The following is a 16,514-nucleotide window of genomic DNA, read 5'->3' on the forward strand; positions in this document are numbered from 1 at the left end:
GGAGAGAGGCCAGTATCAGGATTCCTGGCCCAAGATGGAAATCCAGGGGACTGGAAGCTGCAAATAAGCTGTTTTCCTAATCGCAGCAAGAAACAAATAGCTGATCCACTTGTGGAGATCTAATTAAATGAAATTGGGTGCCTGGACACAGCTTTCTAGATGGGCTATTAATGAGGTAACAAGATAATTTAACCTGGAAACCTCGTCCAGCAGAACAGGACCTCATACTTCATGCTACACTTCAGCAAAGTCCAGAACAGCAGCACACCTTTCTGGCCACAGACATGAACATGCAAAGGCAAGCCTGAGGATCTTTACCTTCTTTCAACTGCCTTGAAACAGGTTCTGGCCCAACTTTAACACAGAAGAAACTCATACACATCAGCTGAGTTGGGCTGAGCTGCACTCAATGCCCAGCACTGACTCTTCATAAGTATGCAGGCAGAGGAAGAGGTGTCCAAAGCCTGAAGCAAAAGATTGATAGGAAAAGTAGATTTATTGCAGAGCCAGCTTAGCCACAAAGCAATTAGCGTCAAAGCCTGAAAAGTTTCCTCTTCTCTCTTGCACAGCACACTGTAAACCAGTGATAGATTACCCAGTGAGCTACTGGAAATCTATCAGGTCACTTTGAGAGAGGGGATTACACAGATCTGAAAGGGGAAATAGGCACCTTAATTACAAGCTGTGGTGAAGACAAGGGACAGGAAGGCTTCTTCAAAATAAAGGTTAACTTCAAACCCATCTCCATCACTAAAGAGTGATCTGAATAAGCACGAAAAACAGCAACAAAGGCACGGCAGAAGCGGCCTGGATTTGCACAAAAAAAAAAAAACCAAAACAAACAAATCTCTACAAGTGGGTGCTCTATTAAGTCAATTAGCATTACTTCAGTGAAGCACAACGGGGCAACTCGTATCTTCCAGTTTACTGGCCAACTGTGGCTGCCTTTGGAGTGCAGTGTTAACAGAAGGGTGTGTGGGCTGGCAGGGTTCATCTCATTAGCAACATCACAGTAATGCCACAGACAGAGAGACAAGGGGAAGAAACAAAACAAGACAAGCCACAGCATCCAGTCTTGGGAAAGCTTTACCAACAGATCCAATTTCAAATCTTTTTCTCTGTGCATTTATAATCCTGGCAGCAGAGCTCTGTCATCCTCCTCAGCCCACAGAATACCCCAGCTACAAAACATGCCAGGCTGAAAAATCACCCTGACAGACTGCCTGCTGAGACCAGTCGCATTGTGACAACCAGGAAGCCTTTATTTGCTGCTACTGATATGCCACAGCTTCAACTGGAAGTAGCATAAGCAGGGATGCTTTACAGGAAAAACACAGACGTGGGCCTGTTGCCAGGAAAATGCATCTTGAGTAACACGTGTGCTCTTAGTTTCCTTTTCTTTATTTTTTCCCCTCGGATAGGTTTAACTAGACACCGGGTTACCCAGCAGCAATAAAACGTTTTCTTCCCCTTCTCACTTACAGCAGAGTGTTGATTGGTAAACAGCAGATCTTCCAGTCTGAGGCTGTGCCAGCCTGTGCAGAACAGAACTGTTGTTATTGCACATTCACAGCTAGAGATAAACACGAGTAAGAGCCAGGCACTGGCTCTCCAATACATTTGCTTTATCAAGTTCACCTTGATTCAGCTGTTTCTGACAACATCTCTCCCTCCTGAAGGGGCAAGATTGCAAAAGTAGCAAGGACAAATATTAAAAAAAGAGAAGTGACAGTAATGCAAAAAGTGCCCCTCTGTACTCACTGACGCTCCAACTGCGAAGCTCAGAGCTCCACCTGCACTAAGAACAGTCAAAAGCACAACATGGAAATAAACAGGCTCGACAACACCAACCTCCCAGAAAGAAACAACAGAAAAACAAAACAGCTTTCACATATCTCAGGATAAATCTACAATCTACGAGCCACGGCTGTTGCAGGACGTAAAAGTTACAACGAACCAGGGAAGAAAAACAAAATTTGCAAGTCATCTCTCATCTGCAAGACGACACTGCTGTGGCACAAGAACAAGAAACCAGCCCAGGAGAACTGGATGCTGAAAGGGCTGCAAGTCAGAGTAGAGTTTCTAGCCTTTCAAAGTGGAGATCTCTGGATCAACTGCTCTAGAAGTGCTGGGGAAAAAGCACGCAGTTAGTTCCAACAATTAATTCCTGGTAAAGTTCACGACCTGCACAAGATGACCACTTTGAACTGGACTTGACCCAGGAGTTTCCTCCTGGTCTCTGAGAAAGGCAGATCTCAGCTGTGTGTCATCAGCCACTCGAGTTCATGGGGAGTCACAGATGCCCAAGCGTAGCACAAATGCAAGGTCACACCCAAAAGGACATCAGGGATTGTATCTTCCGATCATGCTAAGCTGACAGATAAGTAGATGAAGAGCTGGCCACTGAAGAAGGGAGGGGAAGAGAGTTGCAGCACAAAGTGCAGCCTCAGAGCCAGTGAAAGCCCAGGGCACAGATGTGAAAAGCAGTCTCAGAGGAAGAGGGAGGAGGAGATGTCCCCTGAGCACACCATCCCCAGACGTTCAGCCACAGCTTTAATTCAACAGAGATTAGGCAGACAATAAATATGTAATTTACCCAAACCACATCCAGTTGCATTCCTTTACTAGAGACAAATCCCAGTCTTCAGTGCACTGCCACATCTAGAGCCAAAAAAAGCCTCCTTTCACAAGGGCAGCAGCACCACACGCCTCCTTCTGCCACTTGAACGCAATTTAGCCTTTCCTTGCTTTGATCAAGCATCATGTCCCAATTTCCAAACAATCAACCTCAATTTAAACCACCACATCTGTGGCTGTGCCTCAAGCAAACACAGAGGTAGGATGAGCCTGACAGACAACAGTGGCATTTGGCATTTCCATCACAAACAACCAGAAGATAAAAGCGTAAGAATAGCTGAGAACATCACCAGGAGCACAGAGAACTGGGAAGGGACAGGGAGAATGAACCCAAGGGGGCAAGATGGTTTCTCTGCAGGCAAGGCTCAGTGCTGTTACCTTATGGAAAAGCACCACATTCCTGCCCGCTCCTCTCTTCCACCTCTAGATTTGGCTGGAATAACATCTGGTGTAATTGAGGTGATATAGACACAGGGGTGCCTGATGCCACTATGACATTCCCCTTTCCTCCCTGGAATAACCATACTGGTCTGCTGTCTGCTTCACCATACAGATACACCAATACAGTTGAAGCCATAGGATATGCTTAATTACGCAGGGCCTTAAGCAGTACTCACCCATGAGAGCAATTATTTGAACAAATATAACATGAGGAAAATGCTATGCTCCAGATGAGGGGGCTGAAAACCAACGCAGATGCTTTCAGGAAGCTGTAGCACAGCAGTGCCAGCCCCAAAAGACCAACCCGTGTTGTTCCAGAACAGCCACATTAGCTTAGCTCAGTTGCATGCAAGGTCTGCACCATCAGAACACCACATCCCTGCATGGGATGCCCCAGGTATGCCCTCAGCACAAGCTCAGCCCACTGCCCGCCACCTGGCCCTGCAGGACAGGCTCTGAACCACCCTGAAAGCAGCCAAGCTTTCAAAAAAGAAAAAAAAAAGGACCTTGCTGTGCTCGTGCTGGGAACTGCCACTGCTCTGCAGTCATCACAGGAAATGCAAGGCAGAATTTCTTTGATTAGTTTTCCCACTCGTGCATTGCCTCATATACATCCGCAGTCAGGCACACAGATTCCACAGCTTAAGGCTGCAATGACCACATGCTTTCTTTTCCATTCTCAGTTTCCTCTTCATTGTGATAAAACCAGGGTAGGCCAGCATCCCTGCCCACAAGAGCGCGTGGCCCTCACACAGACAGAGAGAGGAGAACGCTTCAAGAAGGAATTAAAACAAGACAGAAAGACATGAGGCACAGGAGAGAAGCAGCAGGGGTAACCACGCTCACAAAACAAACGAGAAAAGGCCTTTTTTTTTTTTTCCCCTTCCAGTCCCTCCCAGCCCAGCACAGAGCCAGCTGCAGCCAGAAAAGCCTCTCTCACCCAAGACAGTTCAGCTCTGCGGGTGCGATGCCCAGTTGGTTGTGAGCTCAGCCCGGTGTCCCCGGAATGGAACGGCTGCTGCAGGCGCCAGCTGCACGGCCCGCTTGGAGGAGCATGCTAGAGGGTCTGCACAGAGCCCTGGCAACGTGCTGAGCCTGCCAGGAGGAGCAGCAGCTGCACCAGGCTGGGGAACAAGAGAGGAGAGACACGTCAGAATAAGGGCTGCTGAGACCGCGGGCTGATCAGCATCACGCCAGCCCACGCCACCAACCTCTCACATTTTGGGTCACTCAATCGGCGTCCGTTTGAACTACAGCTCCCAGAAGGCTCCGTGTTTCCTGCAGCATCAGGCTGGCGATGGGCCGGCGCTCGGTCCCGCCTGGAGACAGAGCTTGGTCTGCTTCTGAGTCGACTCGCACTCTTCACTCAGGGTTTCAGCCCCTTTGGCTGTGATTTATCGCCCTGCTAACCCTGCAAGCAAGGCGGCTGCTCGGCTTCGCTGTGCTGAATAACACAGCGCCTCACAAGCACAGCAGGATCCCAGCGATAAGGGCTCTGGACAGCTCTCAACAACCAGCAGCAGGGCAGGATTCCTGTGCAGGGACTGGAGGGGCACGCTGCCTGCATGGTCAAACACAAAGAGACTCGTTAACTACCCTGCGTGGTCACAGCATCGTTAGCACTTACAGCTACTGCTAATTGCCAAGTACAAATGTGATCGTGTCAAATGTCCCGTCCCTAAAAGATATGGAGTCTGAACACCAGCCCCAGCAAACCCAGCTGCCCTCCCTCCTGCAGGACATTTCCCCACGCCCCTTCACACTCCCTGCTCTTGGAGCAATGTGTTTTAAGGAAATTCACACCCAGGGAAAGCGCCGTCTCCTTTAGGATGGGCTTCCATAAGACAGAGCAACAAGAACCCCCATCCACCACTGTTCGGTTTGCTGGCACACTTTTGCTATCTCTATTTTAGACTGGGGAGGAGGCAAAAAAGACAATGAGGTTTGAGCAAGAACATCACTGAGGATTCTGGGGGGTGTGAGAGAAGCACAGGAGAGCGACAGACCCTGTTGTGTGCCCATCACCCTGCCCCTTCAGCCACGCTGTCAGGCTGCTGCTGGGGTAGGTTACAGAGTATTCGTGGATTTTCTCCCCTTGCACAACACACAGATTCCAGGCAGTAGGAAAAGGACGACCCGTGTGAACAGCTGGGCCTGCAGCACGGACTGCTAGCCACAGCAAACCAGCACACGAAGAATGCTACAGAGCAGGCAAGAAATGCTGCTTAGGGAGCAGCAGAAAGCAAGTAATGAGCTGATTAAGGTTTGAGGGGACCACCCTGGCCCTTTTGGCCCAAAGCTCTGCACAACACAGGGAATGCCTGGCCTGCAGCACTGCCGATGCTCTCACAGCAAAGCCAGAGGTCTTCTCAGAGCTGATGAGCCAGCGAGGTAAACATGGGAGGACAGAGCACCCATAGCTGCCTACATCAGCTGGCAGCACACCACGTCATTTTCCTTGCAGGAGATGTGTCCACATACGCATTGTCTAGGAAGACAAACCGCTTAACTCCCAGCAGCTTAAAGTAAAGCCCTTCTGGCTGCGCTCAGAGCCCAAGCAGTGCCAGGCTGAGCCACAGGCACACAGCTCCATCAGCCCTAACGCCAGGCAGGATCCCGGCACTGAACAGGCACCCTGTGTTCTACAAAAGGGGCTGCATTGCAGGAACAGAAGAGCTGTTTCTCTTTTAGGAACGCATTTTAGAGTTCGGACCATCGGCAAAGCGCACTTGAACAGAGATATGGTTCCAATGCTGTTTCTAATGTACCAGCCTAAAGACTCGGGTTTTTAGAAATCAAACTTGATCATTTCAAGCTGGCAAAAATAACCCCGTGTTCCCTCAAGTTATTTTCTTTTCAGCAAGGCAGGGTACAGCACAATAGGAAATAGCAGCAGTTATGTACTCAACCTCCAGAAACCCAAAGGGCCAATTGCAGCAACCCACAGCAGCTTTCCAGCCCTCCCCAATCTATTTGCTGGAGTTAGACTGAAAAAGCTCGCTGCCCCCAAGCCATCCAGCAAAACCCCCATCCTGCTAATTGCATCAATATAAATGTATTATCTTGGCTGTCAAACAGCAGCTGGATGAGCAGGGCTGCGCTCTGCGATGTAAATGTAGAAAAACAATTGTGCTTTCTGCTGGTGAAACATTTCTTCAGATCTTATTTCCTTTCCAGAGCTTCCCCTTCTGCCCCGACACTCGGGCAGCATGTATTTTTTTTTTTTTTTTTTCAGAGTGAGAGGAAATAGCAAACAAAACCTCTCCTCGCCTTTAAAACCAAATGTGAGCAAGCTTTGGAAACGACTCCATCATTTCCCACCATCCGAGACAAGAACACGCAGGGAGGGGAGCTGTGAAGGCAAGAATGAAATGCTCCTCATGCACAGCCAGCAATCCTTGTGCCTTCCTCAGCTGAGCACAAGGAGAGCAACACCCCTTGAAACAGCCAAGTGCAGGAAGATATGGGACAGCGTGCAGACAGCACGCCTTGCTGAGGCAGAAAGAGGAGGAGGAAGCCCCCAACTCCCACATCCAACCCACATAAGCAGCCCTTCCCAAGGCTGCACTACCTGTGGCCTTCCTCAGAGCCCCGTGTTCCAGCTCAGTGTGCAGTGCTGCTCGCTAGGGATGCTGCCCCAGCACAGAACCACGGTGTGGCTGGGTGGGAAGGGCCCTCACAGCCCCCCCCAGTCCCACCCCTGCCATGGGCTGGCTGCCCCCCACCAGCTCAGGCTGCCCACAGCCCACCCACAGGGCATCCCCAGCTCCGGGCAGCAGTGCCTCACCACCCTCTGAGTGAAGAATTCTCACCTCAAATCTCCCCTCTTTTGATTTTAAACCCTTCCAACTTACCCTGTCACTACGTACTCACGTAAAAAGTCAATCTCCTTCAAGTTTATCAGCTCCCAGCTGCTACACAGCCACCTCCGGACCTCCCCACAAAACCTCCAGGACAACCAAAAGCAGTGGATTTCCCCCATGATAAAACTCCCCACTCCCAGCCATAGGCTTTGGGCCATTCCCTCCACAGATACAGCCCTCAGCAGCCCACCCCTTCAGGGGCTCACCCCATCCCCCAGCCACTGCCAGGCTGAACAGCACACCCAGCTTTTTTTCTTTTCTTTTTTTCCTGTATTGTGCAAGTTTAGCACTTTTGTTTTATTCCAACTCAGAAAGCATTATGACTGGCACAAGCCTTGGGCTCCCATAGGCTCCAAATCACCAGACTGAACCTGCAGTTCTCCCGTTCCCTGACCAAGCAATCCGGCCTGGCAGGCTCCAAGTCACATGAAACCTCCCCAAAGGGTTCTACAGCCTCAGGGCCCACCTAGAAAAGGAGCTGCATCAGCCTCGGACACGACCAGCAGCTGATACAAGTTACAGCAAGCTAACATCCCCAGCTACCTGAAACCACAGCACCTTGGATCACGTCTCTCTGACACACGTTAGGGTCACGTTCACATCGGAGCCAAAGGACAGCAGCACCAGGTGCTTCACACACCCCATATGTTCCTGCAGCTCATTCCTCACCCACAGCCCAGTCCTGCTGCACTTCACCACCAGCCACAGCCAGCACGAGAGGGGGGGAAGATGAAGTCCTACAAGAGCCCCACAGCAGGGTGAGGAGAGGTTCCAACATGAGCACAGGCAGCCTGGGCTGGTATTAAACGTGGAGGTTGGTGGCCTTGCCTGTGGCAGGGGGTTGGAGCTTCATGATCCTTGAGGTCCCTTCCAACCTGGGCCATTCTGTGATTCTGCGACCACAATTCCACAATGAGATCAATAGGCATCATGCTCAGGCCCTGCTGCCCCCCAGGGCATCAGCTCCACGGTTGAACCTTCTGTCTGACATTGGAAAACCACCCTCCACACTGCGGGCCCATGGCATGCTGAGATTTCAGTCTGAAGGCAGCGCCCAGAGGAACCAACCTGCCATGAGGAGCACAGCACACAGCTCCCATCCCAACCTGATATGGGGATCACAGCACACACAGCTCCCATCCCAACCCGATACAAGGATCACAGCACACACAGCTCCCATCCCAACCTGATATGGGGATCACAGCACACACAGCTCCCATCCCAACCTGATATGGGGATCACAGCACACACAGCTCCCATCCCAACCTGATATGGGGATCACAGCACACACAGCTCCCATCCCAACCTGATATGGGGATCACAGCACACACGGCTCCCATCCCAACCTGATACCGGGATCACAGCACACACAGCTCCCATCCCAACCTGATATGGGGATCACAGCACACACGGCTCCCATCCCAACCTGATACCGGGATCACAGCACACACAGCTCCCATCCCAACCTGCCATGAGGATCACAGCACACACAGCTCCCATCCCAACCCGATATGGGGATCACAGCACACACAGCTCCCACCACTCAGCTCCCATCACCCAGCCATCCCAACTCTCTGCTCCCGAAGCCGAGCAGGGCTGGGACGCGGCACGAACCGACGAGCCGCTGAGAAATCGGGGCGGTTACGGAGATCCCGGTGCTCTTCCTCCCCCCGAGCCGTGCTGCAGCGGACCGCCGGAACAGCCCCGGCGCCTCGGGACGGCGCGGAGCCCCCCGGGGCAGAGCCGCGCTCCTCCAACAGGTGGTGCCGATCGGCGCGGGGGCGGCCCGTTCCCGGCTGTAGGCAGCGCGGCTGCTCCGCGCGTTCCCGGCCGGGCTGCGGGGAAGCGGCCCCCGCTCGCAGAGGCCCCCCGGCCCCGCTTACCTGAGCGGCCGCGCTGCTCTCGCCGTGCCGCGGCCCCGCACTTCCCGCCGGGCGCAGTAACTTCGCCCCCTCCTCTTCCCCTCCTCCTCCTCCTCCCTCTCGCCCTCCTCCGCGGCGCACGGCCGTTCCGCCGCCGCCTTCCTCCCGCTCGTCCGCCGGCCCGGCCTTGCCCCAGAGTCCCCACGCCCGCCCTTACGCCGCCGCCGTGGCGTAGCGCCCCATCCCGCCCTCCGGACGCTACGGCGCGGAAACGGCGCAGAGGCCGTCGTGAATAGCAGGGGCGAACTACAAACCCCGAGCGGCGCCGCGCGGCAGCAGCGGAAGGAGGCGGCGGAGCGGTGCGAGCCGGGAGCCGGGCGGGGGGCGGGGGGGGCCGGGCGGGGCGGGGATCGCGGCCGGCGGCTCTGAAGGCCGAGGGCGGCGGGAGGCGAGGTTGGCGTTCGGGCGTGCCGGCTGCTGAGATCGGAACCCCGAGGCTCAGCGTTGCCGTGCTCCGTACCCGCCCGGCTGCTAATTACATCTCTTAATGACCTGGCGGTGCGTGAAGGAAATTTAGGATCTGGCTCCGGGCTGCTTCGTCCCGTCATCCGCCTGGAGCCGGGCGGGCACGCCGCGACGGGAGCCTCTGCGAAGCCGGGAGCTCCGACGTGAGCTCCCCGTGCTCCCGTTTCACGGGTGCGGAAGCCGGTCAGCAATTCACAGAATCACAGAATGGTTGGGTTGGAAGGGACCTCAAGGGTCACGAAGCTCCAACCCCCTGCCGCATGCAGAGCCACCAACTTCCACATTTAACACCAACCCAGGCTGCCCAGGGCCCCATCCACCCTTGAACACCTCCAGGGATGGACGGGGCATCCGTCTGGGCAGCTGTTCCAGCACCTCACCCACCACTCTCATAGCAAAGAACTTAATTCAATCCAGTCCGTTGTCACAGAACCACAGCTGGACCCTCAGCTCCCTTCCCTGCTGCTGCTCCCCACCTCCCAGCCCCGCTCTGCATACAGCCAGGGCTGCCCCCCACCAGCACAGCCAGCCTCCAGCACTTGCTCATTCAATTTCATGCAGCTGCTCTTTGCCTGTGGATTTCCGGCATCGCGAGGCATCGCACCAGGCTTGTGACATCCAGCCCTGCTGCTGCCACGGGGCTCAGACAGCACTGCTCAGCCCTCTGCCTCCAGGAAGCACATGGGCGTCCAGCTGCACACAGATACAAAGCAGCTTCAAATGCTGGCTGATGGGAAGGTGCACCAACAGGTTCGCATCACCCGATTTTAGATGGCAAAACTGCGGCGTTTAAATGGAGCTGACCGCCACGTGTTTGAGCGACGGAGAAAGACGATTGCGGAGGAGGATTCCACTCATGACAGCACCTGAGATAAGTTCCTATTTCTGCCATTGGTTTAAGAAGAATCAAATGTTCAGCCAACGCAGCGGAGGCATCAATATTTCAGTGAACGGTGCTCTTGGAAACGGATGCCTTAGCAGCACTGAATGCTGTGCAGAAGTGAAGGGAAATGTCATCCACAGCTCTGCCCTATCACACCCAGCCAGCTGTCACACAAAACAACTGCATTTTTCAGGCACGATAAGCCCATGGAGTTACACTCTGTGCTGACTGCTCCCCAGCCCTTTCTTCTCCACTTGCAAACAATAGCTCCTAATGGGGACGCATTGCATGATTTTTCTTGGGGACTGAAATGAAGCTGGTTGGCTTAGGTCATCCTTTGGGCCCTTTTTGGATGACTGTGCAAATGTTGCTGTCCTGCAGGCGTGAAGGTCCTCCTGTAGTCATCACAGCTTTTCAAGGACTGCAGCAAGAGCTCTGTGAGGACATCAGCTGGCTTCCCTGGGTGCAGCCTCCCAGACCCAAGGACTTGCACAGTTGAGATCCAGCGAGCAAATGCCATCCAAAACCTCACCGAGCATCAATGTAGGCACTGGGAGGGCTCCAAATCTGCAGTGTCTCCTCCTCAGGTGAGCCATCATGCTGGGCACTGACTGTGAGGGATGGATTTCCCATGGGATGGTGGTAGGGCTGAGCTGCAGCCCACCCTGCTAACCAAGCACCAAGGATGGCACAAAGAGCAGTGCAGAGAACAGCAGGATGTGGAGACTTCTTGGCTGAGTTCCTGGAGCCAGTGCTGGAGCCAGCAGCTCCTGCTTGAGGGGCATCAGGTAAAAGGGAGGAAGGGCTGTGGTGACCAACCAACAGAGCATCTGCCAGCCTTTGTCTCCCAAACCAGCAAGCAGTTAATGAGCATTTCCCTCCACCCTTACCTTCCAACTTACCCTAACTCCAGACCACTACATGGCTTTTTTCCAAGCTGTCCTGGCAGCTGCCCTCAACCACAGCATAAGAAAGAAAAGAAAGTCAAAAAGAGAAGGAAGGAAGGAAAGGAAAAGAAAGGGGAGGAGAGGAGAGGAGAGGAGAGGAGAGGAGAGGAGAGGAGAGGAGAGGAGAGGAGAGGAGAGGAGAGGAGAGGAGAGGAGAGGAGAGGAGAGGAGAGGAGAGGAGAGGAGAGGAGAGGAGAGGAGAGGAGAGGAGAGGAGAGGAGAGGAGCTGCTTTGAAAGCTGGACACCCACAGGTCCATGGGGCCGGATGGATTGCACCCTGGGGTGCTGAGGGAGTTGGCAGATGTGGCCATCCTTCATCCATCATCCTTCAGCAGTCCTGGCTAACTGGGGATGCGTCCCTGGCTGTCCCTGAACGTGTTTAAAAAACGTCTGGATGTGGTGCTCAGGGACACGATTGAGTGGTGGGCTGTTGGAGTTGGGAGTATGGTCAGGTTGTGGTTGGACTCAATGATCTTTAAGGTCTTTGTCAACCTGATCCATTCTATTCTATAAGGAACAAGGAGGACCTGATTGAGCTCTGAAGGAATGCCATGGCTCAGAGCATGTGATGCAATACCTATTTACAAGGAGATCCTCCTCCACGTGTCCTTAAGCTGTTGTAGCAAAGCTTTGTGCAATAAAGGTGCAAAGAATATGCAACTCTTGACTAAAACTCTATTTGTGTGTGTGTGCAGTTATGTAGTAGGTGTACTCGTGTGCATACATGCATATGGGGTCCTACGTGTAACACAGAGGACATTGAAGATGTCTTGTACAAACACCAAATAGTTTTGATCTCAATATCTCAGTCAAGATAAAGCCTCTTGTGCTAAACGTGGGTGATATAAATAAGACTCAGAAGGACTTTTCAGAGAGATAAAGCCCCAAGTAACAATCACACCATGTTTGTACAGAGGAATATTCATTGCACAGAAGCAATGTGCTTTCAGCACTGTGATGTCCTGCAGTGGGTGCCTGGTCCTGCTGGCTGTGTGGCACATCATCAGTGGGACAGTCGTGGTGATGATCAATTCTCCTGCAGTAATAATTAGTTCTCCTGCTGTAACCATCCCATGACATGCTGTCATGTTTTGTCTTTTTTGGTGGGGTTGTGACAGGCAAGCCCCTCTCTTTTCTTGGTTATCTGTTCCCTTCCTATGGCAACCCCAGGGCCCCATGCTCCCCAGCCCTTTCTTCTCCACCTGCAAACAAGAGCTCTACATGCACTGGTTGACACAGCACACCAGTCCTTGAGACTTGGGACCAAGTCTGTGTCCTAGAACAGGCACCAAAGCCTCACCTCCATGGGACATGGGTGATTAGGGGGAGAACTGCCAGGTCCCCTAGGGGTGCTGGAGCTGTGATGTCCATGGAACTCAGGAGGTACTGTGAATGCCTTGCACTTCTGGGGGATCTGTCACTACAGGTGGGGAGTGCCAGTGCTTCCCTGGGGGTATCAGGCATCCCTAGTGGTGTGAGGATGTCCCCAGTCTTCATTTGTGTGGTGGGGTACCAGGGAGCTCCCAGGGATGTGGGGTATCCCTAGAAGTCACTCACCGTGGAGGCGGTGGGCTTGGATTTATCCTTGGAGCAAGACACACGTATGTGGGGGACAAGGGGTGCCTCACTGCCCACAGAGCCATCGGGGCTGGCCAGGCTGAGCAGCAGCAAGTTGGTGCAGGCGAAGGATCGCTTCAGGCTGTAGCCGCTTTGGGAAGAGCTGATCCTGGGCAACTCTGTGCCAGGAGAGCTGACACATCGTGGGGCAGTGACCCCCCAGTCATGGCAAGGAAGCACAGCGCCTCGCCCACCCATGAGACCCTTCCAACCCCTCCATTAACCCTGCTGTCCCCTACCACCACCAGTAACCCTCCATCACCCCCATTATCTCCCTACTGTCTACTCTTCCCTGTTCCCTCCAGCCCCCACATAGACCCTCTAGCTTCTCCAGTGTCCCCCTTCCCCAGATCCTGCTGCTCCCCCCCGCCCCCGGTGCTCCCCACAGCCCACGACCACCACTGTTCACTTCCCCACTCCTTGTACCCACCCTGAGCTGCCTTTTACCTAGGGGTGGAAGTGGCTGCATACTTGGTGGGGACCTGGGGGACCAGCAAAGAATGGGGAGCAGGGGGATGTGCCTGGCTGCCTGTCAAGGGGTCCATGGCCTCCTGGATCTCCTTTGACTGCAGGAGAGTTTTCATCCAACGTGTTGGCCACAGCTCTGCAGGCCTGATGTCACAAATGTCAACAGAGACTGCTGCCAATACACAGTTCCATGAGGTCACCACAGTCCTGTCCCAGCCCCTCACAATTCCGTGCCTCCAGGCACACCCGGAATTCCTCTTTTAGTCATTTCTATCACCAGAATAGCCACCAAAATATCTGCAGATTTAGCACTAAATTAAAGACTGGTATTTCCCAGTAGAAAATGCCACAGGTAATAGGGGACAGAGAAGGCAGGAGGATTCCAAGACAGGAAACGCTGAAGCCAGAATGAAGTGTTAAAGGTGAAGGAGTAAGGAATTTTGGCTTCACTCTTCAGAACCTCATTTTCCTACTTCTCTTCAAACAAACCAACCAACCTTTTGGGATGACTCAGGAACCTCTGCTCTCCTTCCCAGCTGGATTCTGTGTCTAAACCCACATCACACCGATTCATATGCTGGGATGGGGAGGATGGCACCACTATGCAATGGTGCTGTCTCTGCTCCCCTCTGTTGGCTGGGACATGGGATGACACAGAGGGAAGCTTAATTTTCACAGTAAATACCAGAAATTAGCAGAAGAGAGTTCGCTGGGCTGTCTGGTAGAGGACAGCTGTTGTGTGCAGGAGCTTGCCATGACACCCCTCCTCTGAGCAGATTATTGCCCAATTCCCTGCAATCTATACTGTCCCTACCATTACTGTAAAGCCCACACTGCTCGACAGTCAGGCCAGATAAAAAAGGGATGGCTGGGAGGAGAAGGGGGGGAAATCACCAGGGCTTAGCAATAAATCTCAATGAAAGCAAGGGAAACTCCCACGTAAGTACCGACTGGGAGGGTTTGGACTAAGGAGAAAGTAAATGACAGAAAAGATGAGGCGATGCAGAATAAAGACTCTTTTATAGAAGAGAGAACACAGGTGGCTGCAGCTCCCGCCTCCTTTGCTGAAGGACGTCGGCTTTCAGCTGTCAGTGGTGCTCAGAAGGTTCGTCTGCCAGAGGTGGAACAATTTCTCCCGTCTCTAAAATTCTGTCCCCCTAATGGGATGAGAGAACATGGTGAGGTTTTCTCCTGCACACAATCGATTCCTTTACACTTTAAATCAAACTGTGACCGTCCCACTTCTAAACAAGAACTCAATTTATTCAGAACGGTGTAATTTCCTCAACATTTCTTAAGATGCAACCGTAACACCACAGCCACATTTTGTGAAATCTGTACTCTTCACCCTTTTGATGCCACAGAAAAGCAGCTGAGCATTTAAAGTGAATATTGCTTTAAAAACGTACACTGGATTTGTAGCTCTGCAAAACCACCTCCAACACAGCACCACTCCTGCTGATCTCCACGCAGTCTCTAACCCAAAAGCCAGCTGAATGTGGAGAGCTACACAACCTCAGCAAAATCAACCCAATGCCTGACCTCTGCTTGTTCAAGCTGCAGGCATTGCCTTGGCCTGCTGAGCTGACCTAGCTTGAGTGATCAGGCTGAAGTCAGCAGCTCACAGCTTGATCTTCAGTATGTTGCTATGTAGTTGTTAGGGGTGTAACTTTTATTTGAGAATATTTGCTCACCAACTCACTATGCCCATCAGCTAGCAACTGAAAAGCAGTAAAGACCAAACAGTCTGTCAGATGCTGTCCATTGTCCCAACTGAGAACCAAACAAGAAAGCTTCAGACTCCAGTGAATCCCCTGTGGTATCTGTGTGCCCCTCAGCAACAGAACCCACTACAGGCACTATCAAAGCCCTGGGAAGAATGATGGTGTTTACTGCTCAGAGTGGACTGAGCTGTCAGCCCAAATACTTACAAGTCTGCAGTGACAAGGAAAGTGATAAAGAAATCAGCACTGTCTACTCTAAAGGCTCAACAAATACTGTACCCACTGTGCAGTGCTGCTCCAGGATGAGCTGCCTTGTGAGCATCAGGTGCCTCCTTCCAGAAATCCTCCCTGCACAGCTGCTGCACCAACCCCTACTTCTGAAGCCATCCTTTCTCTGCCACTGTTTAATAAAGCTAGAAGATAGTACAAGTATGAATGGACTTACTGGGAATATTGCTGGATTGGATGAAATGATACCATACGGCTTTTTCTGAAAGCACAGAGGGGGAGAAAGAAAAAGGAACATCACCCAGATGAAGTATAGAGAATTTCCAAAACAGAGAGTATAACCCTTCTAAAACATACATCCTTAAGTGTAAAGCTCACTAGTCTGGGTTCTTACGAATTAAAAAACTACCAGCCAGAAAAGACATAGGAATGGGGGCTTTATCCCAGCATTAGGTCACTGCTGCTTCCCTCCCACACCAACAGCTGCAGCCCAGCATCTCCCAGGATCAGTGATGATAACAGAATTACAGCACGGTTGGGTCAGAAGCCCATCTGGTTCCGTGCTGTGGACAGGCTGCCCTCCCCCAGCTCAGCCCAGGGCCCATCCCTGGCCATTGGCACCTCCAGGGATGGGCACCCCCAGCTTTGGCCAGCAGTGCCAGCACCTCACTGCCCTGTGGATAAAGAATTTCCCCCTGACATCCGACCCAAATTTCCCCTCTTTTAATTTAAAGCCATTCCCTTTTGTCCCACCATTATCTGCCCGTGTAAAAACCCCTTCCCGCTCCTGCTTAAAAGCTCCTTTTTGGCACTGCTGAGGTCTCCCCAGCCCCGCGGTGCACACACCGAGACGTGGTACTTCACGTAATAGTGGAGGATCCAGGCAGGGATCAGCACCCGCACGAAGATGAAGCCGCTGGTCTGGTAAGCGTTGAACACCTGCGGGACAGCAGAACGGGGCTCAGGGCCGGGGCTCAGGGCCGGGGCTCAGGGCCGGGGCTCAGGGCCCGCTCACCTTCTGCCGCCAGAGGCCGCCGGGCTGCAGGAAGCGCTCCCAGAAGGCGGCTATGGGCCCCAGCCGCCGCGCCGGCAGCACGGGCTCCCGCTCGCTCAGCTCCTGGTCTCGCAGCCAGCGGCGCCGCAGGGCGCGGAGCTGCTGCAGCCGCAGCTTCTCGTCCGCGGTGTAACCGCCCATAGCGCTGCTGGACCCGACCCGGCCTCCGCCCCGGTGCGGAGCTGCGCAGCGGGCACCGTGTCCTTAGCGACGGCGCGCGACACTGACGTCATCGCGCCGCGCCGGAAGTGCAACTCCGCGTGG

General features: G+C 53.1%; 2 protein-coding genes and 1 long non-coding RNA gene across 11 annotated transcripts in view; all 3 read right to left on the minus strand.

Annotated features, from left to right (window-relative positions):
• Positions 1-8,979, minus strand: part of CAPN15 (calpain 15) — a 48,855-nt gene extending 39,876 nt beyond the window's left edge. For 2 of the 9 annotated variants that reach the window (XM_090151846.1, XM_090151842.1), the window contains exons 1-3: positions 8,825-8,978; positions 4,290-4,639; positions 4,019-4,202 (exon numbers count right to left, since the gene is read on the minus strand). The gene's annotated coding sequence lies outside the window, so the exon portion shown is untranslated. Of the gene's footprint in view, positions 1-318; positions 465-1,482; positions 1,536-4,018; positions 4,203-4,289; positions 4,640-8,824 lie in introns of all 9 variants that reach the window. The other 7 variants (XM_031595374.2, XM_031595371.2, XM_090151843.1 and 4 more) reach the window with 6 other exon arrangements.
• Positions 8,980-12,064: 3,085 nt separating this feature from the next.
• On the minus strand, positions 12,065-13,416 carry LOC149915727 (uncharacterized). The gene is made up of 3 exons (XR_016471755.1): positions 13,224-13,416; positions 12,717-12,909; positions 12,065-12,195 (listed from the first exon to the last, which is right to left on the minus strand). It is a non-coding gene; the product is annotated as an uncharacterized LOC149915727 (long non-coding RNA).
• Positions 13,417-14,247: 831 nt separating this feature from the next.
• On the minus strand, positions 14,248-16,490 carry NDUFB6 (NADH:ubiquinone oxidoreductase subunit B6). The gene is made up of 4 exons (XM_031595368.2): positions 16,212-16,490; positions 16,043-16,135; positions 15,414-15,458; positions 14,248-14,401 (listed from the first exon to the last, which is right to left on the minus strand). The coding sequence occupies exons 1-4, from the start codon at positions 16,389-16,391 to the stop codon at positions 14,333-14,335; spliced, it is 387 nt and encodes a 128-aa protein (XP_031451228.1). The 5' UTR covers positions 16,392-16,490; the 3' UTR covers positions 14,248-14,332.
• Positions 16,491-16,514: the final 24 nt, after the last annotated feature.

Source organism: Phasianus colchicus, chromosome 16, assembly GCF_987193195.1.
Source record: "Phasianus colchicus chromosome 16, bPhaCol1.hap1.1, whole genome shotgun sequence".
In the NCBI taxonomy this organism is placed as follows: domain Eukaryota; kingdom Metazoa; phylum Chordata; class Aves; order Galliformes; family Phasianidae; genus Phasianus; species Phasianus colchicus.

Coding starts and splice junctions, on each gene's coding strand:
- NDUFB6 (XM_031595368.2), bottom strand. CDS start 16,391: ATGGGCGGTTACACCGCGGACGAGAAGCTGCGGCTGCAGCAGCTCCGC. Junction 16,136..16,211: donor GCGGCCTCTGGCGGCAGAAG/GTGAGCGGGCCC, acceptor GCTGTCCCGCAG/GTGTTCAACGCTTACCAGAC. Junction 14,402..15,413: donor CCAATCCAGCAATATTCCCA/GTAAGTCCATTC, acceptor TCATCCCATTAG/GGGGACAGAATTTTAGAGAC.